Consider the following 13,568-nt stretch of genomic DNA (forward strand, 5'->3'; position numbering starts at 1 on the left):
GATATCTTTCTAGATGAGATTCCTGGATTGCCTCCGATTCGAGAGATAGACTTCAGCATTGAGTTGATGCCAGGAACAGTTCCGATTTTGAGGGCTCCTTACAGGATGGCACCGATCGAATTGAGAGAATTGAAAGAACAGCTGGAGGATTTACTGACCAAGGGATATATCAGACCGAGTGTTTCTCCTTGGGGCGCTCCAGTACTGTTCGTGAGAAAAAAAGACGGTTCTATGAGACTTTGTATTGACTACTGGCAACTGAATGAGGCAACGGTAAAGAATAAATATCCATTGCTCGTATTGATGATTTATTTGATCAGTTGCAGGGTTCTTCGGTGTATTCTAAGATCGATCTGAGATCTGGATACCATCAACTGAGAGTCAAGAATTCTGATATCTCAAAGACTGCATTCAGAACCAGGTATGGACACTATGAGTTTATTGTCATGCCGTTTGGTTTGACGAATGCACCAGCTGTATTCATGGGATTGATGAACCGTGTTTTCCAAAGATATCTGGATGATTTTGAAATCATATTCATTGACGATATATTGATTTATTCAAAGAATATGATTGAGCATACAGAGCACTTAAGAACTGTGTTACGAATTCTGAGGGCGAAAAGTTATATGCTAAACTGTCGAAAATGCGAGTTTTGGCTGAGACATGTAGTATTTCTGGGACATATTATATCCGGAGACGGGATATCAGTTGATCCCAGTAAGGTTGAAGCCGTGATTTCTTGGCCGAGACCAACATCAGTGCCCGAGATTCGTAGTTTTATGGGTTTGGCAGGATATTATCGTCGATTCATTAAAGATTTTTCCAGTATTGCCAAACCGATTACACAGTTGACTCAGAAGAATGATCCATTTGTTTGGTCTGAGGAGTGTGAGTCCAGCTTTGTAGAGCTGAAGAAGAGGTTGACCAGTGCTCCGGTGTTGACTATCCCGTCAGGTACTGGTGATTTTGTTGTTTATTGTGATGCATCTCACCGTGGATTGGGTTGTGTTTTGATGCAGCGGGGGCATGTGATTGCTTATGCCTCGAGACAGCTGAAACCCCATGAATCTCGTTATCCAATTCATGATCTTGAATTGGCAGCCATTGTCTTTGCATTAAAGATATGGCGACATTATCTGTACGGTGAGAAATTTGAGATATATTCTGATCACAAGAGCTTGAAGTATTTGTTCTCACAATCAGAGTTGAATATGAGACAGCGAAAATGGCTGGATTTATTGAAGGACTTTGATTGTGAGATTAAATACTATCCAGGAAAGTCCAATGCAGCAGCTGATGCACTAAGTCGAAAGGTATGTTCTCTATCCTTATCGACTATGGGTGTTTCGAATTTGATTGAAGACTGTTGTTTGTCTGGATTAGCTTTTAAAACAGATCGTCATCCTCTGAGATTATGTGCGATTCGAGCTGAACCGGCATTGATATTGAAAATCAAAGAGGCACAGAAAGGTGATCAGAACGTACAAAATTCGATTGCTATGGTCAGAGCTGGACATCGATCAGAATATCAGGTTCAAAATGGTATTTTGTATGTGAATAATCGTCTTGTTGTGTCGAATGTTTCGGAGTTAAGACAGCAAATACTGACAGAAGCGCACAACAGTCGTTTTAGCATTCATCCTGGTGGCAGGAAAATGTATAATGATTTGAGGACACAGTATTGGTGGAAACAAATGAAATCTGAAGTTACTGAATTTGTAGCCAAGTGTCTGAATTGCCAACAGGTGAAGGCTGAAAGAAAGAAACCAGGAGGACTGTTACAGAGTTTGTCGATTCCTGAATGGAAATGGGATCACATTTCCATGGATTTTGTGACACAGTTGCCAAGATACTCCCGAGGTTATGATGCGATTTGGGTCGTGATTAATCGACTGACCAAATCTCCATGTTTTATTCCATACAAAATGACCTACCGATATGACCAGATGGCCGATATTTATGTGCGTGAGGTGGTCAGATTGCACGGAGTGCCGAAGTCGATTGTCTCAGACCGTGATCCTCGGTTTACTTCGCACTTCTGGCAGAGTTTGCAGCAAGCTCTAGGTACGAAGTTACATCTGAGTACCGCATATCATCCACAGACTGACGGACAGTCAGAGCGTACGATCCAGACATTGGAAGATATGCTGAGAGCTGTAGTGCTTGACTTTAGCACTAATTGGCAAGATGCATTGCCCCTTTGCGAGTTTTCGTACAACAATAGCTACCAGACGAGTATTGAGATGGCTCCTTTTGAAGCGTTGTACGGAAAGAAATGTCGATCCCCTCTTTATTGGGATGATATCTCTGAAGTTCCTGAGATTGGACCTGACATGATCAGAGATATGACTGAAAAAGTAAAACTAATTCAGAAGAGAATGAAGGCAGCTCAGGACCGACAGGCCAAATATGCCAACATTAGACGACGACCGTTGGTATTTGAGACAGGAGACAGAGTATTTTTGAAGATTTCTCCTTTCAGGGGTGTTGTCAGATTTGGCAAGAAAGGAAAATTGTCTCCACGATACGTTGGTCCATATGAGATTCTCGAGAAGGTAGGAGATCGTGCCTATCGACTCGCATTGCCGCCTTCATTATTAGGAATACATGATGTTTTTCATGTATCTATGCTGCGGAAGTATCTCCTCGATGATTCTCATATTATGCAGCTAGACGAAACCGAGCTGGATGAGACATTGAGTTATGTCGAAAAACCAATTCGGATTATCGATCGTAAAGAAAAATAGCTCAGAACAAAGACGATTCCTCTTGTGAAAGTTCAATGGACTCGTCATGGCATTGAAGAAGCCACCTGGGAGACTGAATCAGATATGAGACAAGAATTCCCAGCATTGTTTCACTGATGTAAATTTTTATTCGACTTTAATTACATTCCTTCTTAATGATATGATTTGACAATATGTGATTTCGAGGACGAAATCGTATCTTAGGGGGGAGATATGTAATGCCCGATATGTGATTACTATAATCTGAAATTGATTAATTGACAGAACTGCAATCAATGAAATTTTAGGAGCTCGAGTGATGAAGCCGGGCGTAAGTGCATACAAGCCAAGATGTTGGACAGAACATCTGGCGCCCGAGCGGTAGGAAATAACCGCCCGAGCGCCAATGCACCATAAGAAGAGAATTCGGACAGAAAGTATGGCGCCCGAGCGGTAGTTTTTGACCGCCCGAGCGCCAGTGTATAACAAGAAAATGTTTCGGGCAGAACATGCCGGGCCCGAGCAGTAACTTGCAACCGCCCGAGCGCCGATTGAAATGCTTGAAAACGAGACACGTTTCTCTATCATTCAACGTGTATATATATATATATATATATATATATATATATATACAAGCTTCAGCATTTGAGAATTAAGAAAAGGGACGAGAGAAAGCTACAGAAATCCTTACGCTTTTATATTTCGATCCGTCTGTTAGATTTTGAATCTGACTTCGATACAATGTTCCTATCAACGCAGGCTACAACTGGACGTAAGTTTTACTACGTTTTGACATGTCTTGAAATTATGATATTGTCAGAATTGAATGGAATTCATATATGATGTTCTTGACATGTTAGACATCATAGAATCGAATTCAGATTAAGAAACGGACTGATTATGGAATTGTTGTGATTTTCTTGAAGTTAATGGACTGAGATATGATATCAGATTGTATTGGTATTGATTATGAATTGAGGGAATTATTATCTGGTGATGTTGTATTAACCGGGATATCGGGATTGTACTGTTATGCCGATGATTTGAATTAAATCCAGATTAATTAGATCCAGTATTGAATTGAGAATGGAACATTGATATTATGATTCTCGATATGTCGTTTCAGATTTACAGAGACCGTCTTGAGTTCAGAACTGATATTGCTTCAGACCAAGACCACAAACGAAAGGTATAAGTCAATGTGGTATTGGGACATCAACTCAAGTAGGATGTACTTGAGTTTCCCTAAATCACATACTTTACTTTATTGCATTGATATTTGCATTGATTTGATTGATGTACTTGTTCTCTTGAATTATAGATAGCAGGTATTAGACGAGTAATCTTGTGACAGAAGTGCCTGATAGTGGCGGGATCGCCACGGGCACATTGTACGATGTCACAAGATAGTATAGGAATCTTGGGACGGATGTGCCTGATAGTGACGGGATCGCCACAGGCACATTGCACGATGTCACAAGATAAGATATTGGCGATAGGGCCACAGTCCATGACGGTTAGGTCAGGACACTGGATGTTTGGTTATATCGACGTGGATAGAACTGGAGTCTTTTCTATTACTGTTAGTCGATATAGGAATACCACATCTGGAAATCGGGATCCCTAGACTAGGATTGAGTCTAGTCTGAGTCGTGGAGTCACGAGCATTGTCGACAGTTTGATATTGATTATGTTTCTGATTTTGATACATATTACTGATATTTGTTACATGTTTTTATACTGTTTATATGATTGCATGTTCGTTGATTTATACTGGGATTTTATTCTCACCGGAGTTATCCGACTGTTGTCTTGTTTGTATGTGTACATGACAACAGGTGGGACAGGATCAGGGTCCAGGAAATGAGGAGAGATCGTGATAGAGTGGAGACTTCGGACTTTAATGTATATAGAGTTTTGACACTTGATATTTAGATGTTGAACCTTAGTTTTTACTGATTTGTAGACGGTACAGGACTTGTACTTTATTTTATAATTAGTTGTATATTAGTTTGATTTCACTACATTCCGCATTTTAAAAAGAAAAAAATTTATGACCCTAATTACTTGATTAGTAAATTGATCCTGATGACGATTAAGAATTAATTAGCGTCTGGGTCCCCACAATTATAATTGGCTAATTGGACTCTACGTGCCTACTAAGGAAATACGATTTCCCTTTTTCATCAGAGGGTGGTGGAAATGTCAAAAATAGTAGGAGGATAATTTATAAAATGAAATCCATATTTTATATCTTAGAATTATTTTAAAATTATCAGTAACCATTATCTGTTTTTCAATTTCAGTATATTTACGATGTCTGCTCGTAACCCGCTTTCAATCATTCTCGATCAAAACAAATTGACTGGCCCTAACTATCATGACTGGTTTCGAAACTTAAAGATTGTTCTGAACTCCGAAAGGATTGCGTATGTGCTTGAGAAGAGGCCACCTAAGGAGGCGGCTCCTGATATCAGTAGGACTGAATTGGCTAAGCTTGAGAAACATTGGGATCATGTTCTTCAAGCTAAGAGCTACATGTTGGCTTCTATGTCGAATGAACTTCAGAGGAGGTTCGAGGAGGCGGTGAATGCTGCTGACATTCACCTTCATCTGAAAGAATTGTATGCTGTACAAACTCGTTCAGAAAGACATGCGACTGTTAAAGAACTCATGACTACACGCTTGCGAGAGGGGACTTCGGTCCATGAGCATGGTGTTAGGATGATTGGGCTCATCGAGAAGTTGGTGGGGCTTGACGTGGTTATACCTAGTGAGCTCTCGACTGACATTCTCTTGCTGTCTTTGCCTGCCTCGTTCGATGGATTTGTGGTTAATTTTAATATGAACAAGCTTGAGGCCACCCTTGAAGAGTTGGTCAATATGCTTACTAATTATGAGGCCACAATTAAAAAGGAAAAGCATGTTCTTCTAGTGGGTCCTTCGTATGGTACGAAAAAGGGAGCCCCAAATAAAGGCAAGAAGCGTTCTGCCCCTCCAAAGAAGAACAAGCACAACAAGAAACCATGCAAGAAATCCAAACCGGGGCCCACAAAGCCTGACAAGTCAGAACAAGTCTGTTTCCACTGCAACAAGCCTGGACATTGGAGGCGTAATTGCGAGGAATATCTAGCCCAGAAGCGTTCTGGCCATGGTATGTTTTATATTGAAGTTAATGTTTCTATTAATTCCTCTTCTTGGGTATTGGATACCGGATGTGGTTCTCATCTATGCAATGATTTGCATGTGATGGGAAGAAGCAAGAGGCTTAGAGATGGTGAGACCTTTCTAAGACTGGGAAATGGAGCAAGAGTTGCTGCCACTGCCATTGGAGACGTTACTTTAATTTTGGACAATAATTTTAAGTTGTTTTTGAGAGACGTTTTATTTGTTCCTGAATTCATTAAAAATATTATTTCTATTTCTATGCTTGATAGGGATGGTTATTCTTGTGTTTTTGCTAAAGGTGTTTGCAATTTATACAAGAATGAATGTTTGATTGGAACTGGAGAATTGACAAACGATCTCTATAACTTAAAATTGAAAGATATTCCGTTAAACAATGTCCAAACGCATGCAAAAAGAACAACAAACAAAAGAAAAATAGAAGATCCAAATCCCGCACAGATATGGCACGCTAGACTAGGTCATATTTCTCAAAGAAGGATGCACAAGCTAGTGGGAGAAGGCATGTTTGACTTGTCAGATATAAATTCTCTACCAACTTGTGAGTCCTGTCTAAAGGGAAAAATGACTAAAACTCTATTTAATGGAAACTTGGAACGTGCGCATGGTCTACTGGATTTGATCCACACGGACGTTTGTGGCCCGCTAAGTGTTAGCACAAAATTTGGGCATTCCTACTTCATTACCTTTACTGATGACCGTTCGAGGTATGGGTACGTTTATTTGATGAAACACAAATCTGAAGCATTTGAAAAGTTCAAAGAATTCAGATCTGAAGTAGAAAATCAGCTAGAAAGAAGTATTAAGGCACTTCGATCTGATCGAGGTGGAGAATACTTAAGTGCTGAATTTTTGGGTTATCTAAAAGAGAATGAGATTCTCTCACAGTGGACTCCACCAGCAACACCACAATTGAATGGTGTTTCTGAACGTCGAAATCGAACCTTGATGGACATGGTTCGATCTATGATGGGATTCACTGAATTGCCTATATCGTTTTGGGGCTTTGCGCTTGAAACTGCGGCAATGTTGTTGAATAATGTCCATACAAAAGCAGTGGATAAAACACCATATGAGATATGGATGGGAAAAACTCCCAAATATTCTTACATGAGAATATGGGGATGTCCTGCTTACGTGAAGCAGACAGTGGGAGATAAATTGGATAGTAGATCCACTTTGTGCTACTTTGTAGTATATCTAAAGAATTCTGTTGGATATTATTTCTATCATCCCAATGAAGCAAAAGTATTTGTTTCAAGAAATGCCACCTTTTTGGAAAGGGAATTTCTATTAGATAGAAAAGGCAAGATGATAGAACTTGAAGAAATTCAAGATACTCCCTCAACTTTAGAAGTTGAACCTAATCCCAAGAAACAGTAGTTGAAGTACAAGCTTCTAGAAGGTCTGATAGGGTTATTAGACCACCTGCAAGATATACGCTTCTTCATGAACAAGGCTATGATGAGTCTTGTGTTGGATGTGATCCAATGAATTTCAAAGAAGCAATATCTGATACTGATTCAACCAAATGGCTTGAAGCCATGCAGTCAGAAATGGACTCTATGTATTCAAACCAAGTCTGGACATTAGTGGATCCACCTGAGGGAATCTTTCCCATAGGATGCAAATGGATCTACAAAAGAAAGCTTGGGGCGGATGGGAAGGTAGTGACCTTCAAAGCAAGACTGGTTGCAAAAGGATATACTCAAAGGCAAGGAGTTGACTATGAGGAAACCTTTTCACTTGTTGCTATGTTTAAGTCCATTAGAATACTACTAGCCATAGCAGCATGGTACGACTATGAGATATGACAAATGGATGTAAAGACTGCATTCCTCAATGGAGACATCAAAGAAGAAATTTATATGTCTCAACCCGAGGGATACACATCAGTAGGAAGTGAGCATAAGGTATGCAAACTTCAGAGATCAATATATGGTCTCAAGCAGGCATCAAGGAGTTGGAACCTCAGATTTGATAGCACTATCAAAGAGTTTGGTTTTGCAAAGAATCCTAAGGAACCATGTGTGTACAAGAAAGTTAGTGGGAGTGCAATGACATTCCTAGTACTTTATGTTGATGATATCCTGCTCATTGGGAATGATGTAGAATTACTGCAATCAATCAAAGTATGGTTGGCCAGTAAATTCTCCATGAAGGACATGGGTGAAGCATCTTATGTATTAGGAATGCAGATCTACAGAGATAGATCGAAGAGGATGCTGGGACTTACCCAAGCCACTTATATCGATATCATTCTTAAGCGATTCTCTATGGAAGAGTCCAAGAGAGGATACTTACCAATGTGTCATGGTATTACTCTATCTAAAGCTATGTGTCCCAAAACTGATGAAGAGATAGAGATGATGACACGTATTCCATATGCGTCGGCTATTGCTCGTATTATGTATGGTATGATATCGACACGTCCTGACATTGCTTATGCTTTGAGTGTTACAAGCAGATATCAGGCGAACCCTGGTCCAATGCATTGGAAGGCCGTGAAAGACATTCTTAAGTATTTAAGAAGGACTAAGAATTTGTTCATGGTCTATGGGGGTGGATAATTAAAATTGGAAGGTTATACTGATTCTAGCTTCCAATGTGATGTAGATGATTCGAAATCAACCTCTGGTTTTGTATTCATGCTTAATGGTGCGGCTGTCTCTTGGAAAAGTTCCAAGCAAGACACCGTTGCGGATTCCACCACTGAAGCTGAGTACATTGCTGCATCTGCTGCAGCCAAAGAGGCAGTTTGGATGAAGAATTTTGTCCAAGAGTTGGGCGTCATTCCTAATGGAGTTGATCCAGTCCCGGTGTACTGCGACAACACTGGTGCCGTTGCGCAAGCAAAGGAACCAAGGTCTCATCAGCGATCCAAACATGTACTGAGAAAATTCCACATCATCCGGGAGATTGTGGGAAGGGGAGACATATCAGTCGAAAGAGTCCCCTCTGCAGATAACGTTGCCGATCCACTTACGAACCCCTTGCCAGGACCATTGTTTGAGAAGCATCGCGAAGCAATGGGATTAAAGTTTATGGGTAGTTGGCTCTAGGGCAAGTGGGAGATTGTTAGAGTAGATGCCCTACAAGTCAACTGTTGACTAGGGATTTTATTAACTCAAGTGTAATAAACAATCTTTATTTTAATATAATTCATTATTTCATGGTTTTTTATTTCTTTATCTGTATACCCATGTTATCAAACATAGATAAAGACATTGATTATACTTTAATACAAATGAATCGTAATTCGATGTTGAAACTCATTTGTAAACATTGTATGATCTAAATTCGTTCCTAGTCGATTCAGCCGCCTAAAACATGGATAAAGGTCACTTGAGCTCGAGACTAGCATCTGTGATGTTGTGTACTGCGTTTCTTAGTAAGGGCATAGAGATGTCCAAACATGCAGATGGGTAGTCATATGATGATTATACCGAACAACCCTCCCTCGGACTTTCCAAGTGGTTTTCATTCATCGAGAGGATTAGTCCGTGGTTATGATTGTACACCATTAGTCCTTACGACCCGGGACAACACTGAGGCTCTATATGCTAGGGCTGTGCTTTGACTCGTTTACCGACTCCAGGAGAGTCATCAGGTGGCGAGGTTGGGTACAGTTGCGACACATATAGGAGCCAGTGCATTGTGGTCGGGGATTCACCGCTCACCTACGGGTGTGGATATCCTATGTGATCTAATGAAATAATAGTGCATGGAATCTCTGGTCAGAGTACGAGATGTACGTTGAAGAAGGAGTTCTCCAAATAGTACACGCGATGCCACTATTACAGTTATCACACAGTTATCGAATTAATATGCAACCCTCGATGAACCAATGGTTGCAGATTCGATCGGGATATATGAGATGAAGGGACCGTACCGTACGTTAATCATAATCGATTGGTTCTTGCAGGCACTATCAGTGATACCTAGGGGATCATGGGGCGATGCTACTAGACGCTCTTACCATGATCCGATGGGTACAATGAGAAATGAGTTCTGACATTCTTGATCAAGGTGTTGATGAAAAGAATGGGGCTAACTAGGGTAAGCCCGAATAAAGGATTATGTCCTGAATCACAAAGATTTGTGAACCCACTGCTAGCTGTATCCCTGAACCATTGAGGGTCACACAAGTACTGGATTGTTTGTTCCCGTTGAGAGAATAAATTCAAGAAAATGAATTTATATTATATAGTAAATTCAAAGAGTTGAATTTATGATAATTAAATTTTGAGAGAATAAATTCAAGGAGTTGAATTTATAAAATTTTAGAATTTAATTTATTAAACTCAAATGTTGGGTTTATTAAATATTAAATTTTGGAGGTGATGAAAATTCAAGGAGTTGAATTTATAATTTAAATAATAAATTCAAATGTTGAATTTATAATGTATTTAATTTATTAAGCTCAAAAGTTGAGTTTATTAATTAATAAATTAAATATGATGGGTAGTATATTTAATGGGCTTGTAGGAGTACTAGTCCAATATAATATATAATTAAAGTTTTAATGGGCTTTGATTAAATTAATTAAACTAGTTGGACGAGCCCAATTAATTAAATCAAGCCCATTAATGTTAATTATGTAATTAGGGTATAATTTAATTATAAATACACATTCAAAGTAAACCCTAAGCCCACCACAACATAAAACTTACGCGAGCCTCCACTCAAAACAAGAAAAAAATCGGCCACCACAATTTTGAAAAGAAAAAATTGAGCCGTCTATCAATTTTCTCTCCTACGCAAAATCTCTTTCACATTTTCTAGTGCAAATTGAAAGAGGAACATACTATCTAGTCGTGGACCTGATTAGACGAAACGAAAGGAGTATTTTGAAGAAAGATCGCAGGGATTTATCAAGAGCCAGATCTGTTATACCGGATCGGTTGGTGTCCAGTGATTTATTCACCAAAGGTATAATTTTCTAAACATTCTATGAATGTTTTGTTAAATCATACGAGCGTCTAAAGCAAAATTATTTTGTTTTTCAAAATAAAATAAAAATTTTAAATCTTCCGGTGCGTTTGGTCGTGTAAAAAACCAGATCCAACATTTTATGGTCCATTTTGTCACTGACAGGTTTCCCGTTTTCGCCGGCATCTCCATAGCCACAGAAATTTCAGACACTGAAGCCTGCAGCAATGGACGCAACATTACTCACTACCAACTCCAACCTTTTCAATTCCAATACCAATTCCTTCCCTCCTATCGCTCAACTCCGCCGCCGCTTCTTCTCGATTGGCCTGAATCAACTCACTCACGGGTGCTTCTCGGAGATGAGCCGGCTTCGATCGGGTTGTTCGGCGAGAGGCTTCGGTTCAGTAGATCGGCGTAGCAGCCGGCCGCAGATTGCTTCCAAGGGTGGGTACTGGAAGTCACATGCGGTGCCTGCCGGTGCTTCGGATGCTGCTGCTTTGAGTTCTGATGCTATTGTTCTTCACGTACGGGTAAACATTCAGTTTAATTTCTGTTGCATGAACATATATCAATCATTCTTTTCTTATTAAATGAAATCTGGAGATATTGCAGGGGATGTTATGCGAGGGATGCGTGGCTAGTGTTCAGAGAATTCTAGAAAGTCAAGTAAGAACTTAGAATCCACATTTCGTTTCACTTCTTCCACTTATCATTGTCTGTGTGATAAATTTCCACATGTTCATGTATATTTTTCATGTATTATAAATATATAAAGTGTTCCTCTGTTAAATGTCTGATTCCTCCATGGGTTAGTGTACTTCAACATTTAAATTTCACCTTTTGTTAAGATCAGTTGGTATTAAGTATTTATTTACTGGCGGAAGTAGCACAAAGATCTGCTTGAACACTTAGTTTTGAGCCTCTCTTGCCTGATAGCTAGCTAACCAGACTACTTTTGAGGTGCTTGTTATAATACATAATCTGTTGATGGTTTGGTTAAGCTTTGAGGGATTATTATTGAGACATTGAGTTGTGTGCGAGTGAACAATGGTAAGAGCGGTTTTTGACATGTTTGACAAAAGCTTAATGCCATGGACAAGCATTTGGAGTTAATCTCAATGGCCTAGATCCGAGGGTCCAACCGAGGCACGAATCACTGCTGGAGGATAGAAGAATTTATTCTTCCCCATGCACTGAGGGATAAAGCAGCAAATAAATTTGATACTATAGAGTATTTTTCTTATGACATGGAAGGGCTATATTATCATTCAGCTATATTTTTCTTACCTGGCGACAGGAACCAGTTTCTTCAGCTAGTGTGAATCTCACAACTGAGACAGCAGTTGTATGGCCTGTGTCTGATGCCAAGGTTGAACCCGGCTGGCAAAAGGATTTGGGGCAAGCTCTTGCAAAGCATTTGACTAGTTGTGGATTCGAATCTAATATCAGAGGTCGGCATTTTCTTATTAATTTTCTGGACAGTTCATTTAGTTTGCCAATTCTCTGTTATGCTTGTGATCTTGCAGTTGCTGTCCTTGGCTGTCATCGTAACCATGTCTGCTCATTGGTTATCGTATGATTTAACCAGACCAAGAAATTTTTCCTGCAACTTCCGAACTATTGAAATTGTGAAATTTTGTCATTATGTTTGACAAACTCGATAAATTGATTATGAGATGAACTATAGATAGGCTTAATGCCAGAAATACGTTGGTTGTGACTATTTTTTGCCTCTCCTCTTTACTCTTTGTTGTATTCATCAAATTTATCGGGTCAGCCCCAATGCTCAATTATGGGGTGGGTTGTTGAGTTTCAGCATTTGTTGATGTTGTCGGCCGAGTAATGAAAAGCTAACTACTAGTGACTAGTCCTTCGAGACTGTCCTCCAATTTTTCATGTAGAAAAATGTTTTGTTATATGTTGGGGCGCCGCATAAGCTTCCTGGGATATTGACAGATCAAGGAGCTATTGATGTAGAGACACAATCGTAGGATACAAGGGATTCTTGTTACAACCATTCACCTTCATGGTATGTCATTCTACATAGGGAAATTCATTTGCATCTGTCTACCTACACCAACTCAATACTCTTTTTACTATTTACCCGCCCTAAACATTCACAGTGAAACATTATGTAGGTGCATCTTCTGCAACTGGTGTTGGATTCATCGAAGGCGGTTGCGTTTGCCCCAGTGACACAAATTAGCCATTACATAAGCTGGAGGATCATATCACTCAAGCATGAGTTGACGCGTGTCATCTTGTTCAAACATATTTTGTAGTATTTGGATATGATCAAGTGACAAGAAATAGAGTGGTGTTTGTATAATCATACATGGTATACTGTAAAAGTTGCAATGGTAAGGGGTATGAAGAAAAATGATGTTTCATGCTACAATTTGGCGTTAACTTTTATTCACTGCATTCTTATTCGTCATTTGACTTGAAATCAAGATATAGATATAAATCAAGTAAATGTACATCTATTTCTGAAACGTCGCTTACTTTTAACTTTAAAAATGTAAATAAATTGTACAAAATTTTTTTATGAACATTTCCTGCCATCTTCAAAACCAACTAACATAAAAATAATATTTAAAAATCATAAATACATAAAAATCTATAAATCGTGGATTACAAAATCGTATGCCAATTTGAAATAATTCAAAATTAAATTTCAAAATAAAGCATAAAATCTTTAAATCATAATCCTCAAAG

At 39.2% G+C, this 13,568-nt stretch overlaps 2 protein-coding genes across 6 annotated transcripts; both read left to right on the forward strand.

Annotated features, from left to right (window-relative positions):
- The first annotated feature begins 5,045 nt into the window (after nucleotides 1-5,045).
- Nucleotides 5,046-11,041, forward strand: LOC142506100 (uncharacterized). Its single transcript, XM_075619251.1, has 2 exons — nucleotides 5,046-5,445; nucleotides 11,013-11,041. Exons 1-2 carry the CDS (start codon nucleotides 5,046-5,048, stop codon nucleotides 11,039-11,041), a joined length of 429 nt encoding a protein of 142 aa, XP_075475366.1.
- On the forward strand, nucleotides 10,994-13,287 carry LOC142542766 (uncharacterized). 5 transcript variants are annotated; one of them, XR_012819580.1, is made up of 5 exons: nucleotides 10,994-11,380; nucleotides 11,463-11,516; nucleotides 12,148-12,301; nucleotides 12,719-12,879; nucleotides 12,989-13,287. XR_012819580.1 is itself a non-coding variant. In XM_075649604.1 (5 exons), the coding sequence occupies exons 1-4, from the start codon at nucleotides 11,075-11,077 to the stop codon at nucleotides 12,839-12,841; spliced, it is 549 nt and encodes a 182-aa protein (XP_075505719.1). In that variant the 5' UTR covers nucleotides 10,994-11,074; the 3' UTR covers nucleotides 12,842-12,879; nucleotides 12,989-13,287. The 5 variants fall into 5 exon arrangements, 3 of the variants coding, with proteins under 3 accessions (XP_075505719.1, XP_075505726.1, XP_075505712.1); XR_012819581.1 differs by having other exon boundaries at nucleotides 10,994-11,374; XM_075649604.1 differs by having other exon boundaries at nucleotides 12,807-12,879.
- The last annotated feature ends 281 nt before the right edge of the window (nucleotides 13,288-13,568 follow it).

Source organism: Primulina tabacum, chromosome 1 (assembly GCF_025594145.1).
Source record: "Primulina tabacum isolate GXHZ01 chromosome 1, ASM2559414v2, whole genome shotgun sequence".
NCBI lineage: Eukaryota > Viridiplantae > Streptophyta > Magnoliopsida > Lamiales > Gesneriaceae > Primulina > Primulina tabacum.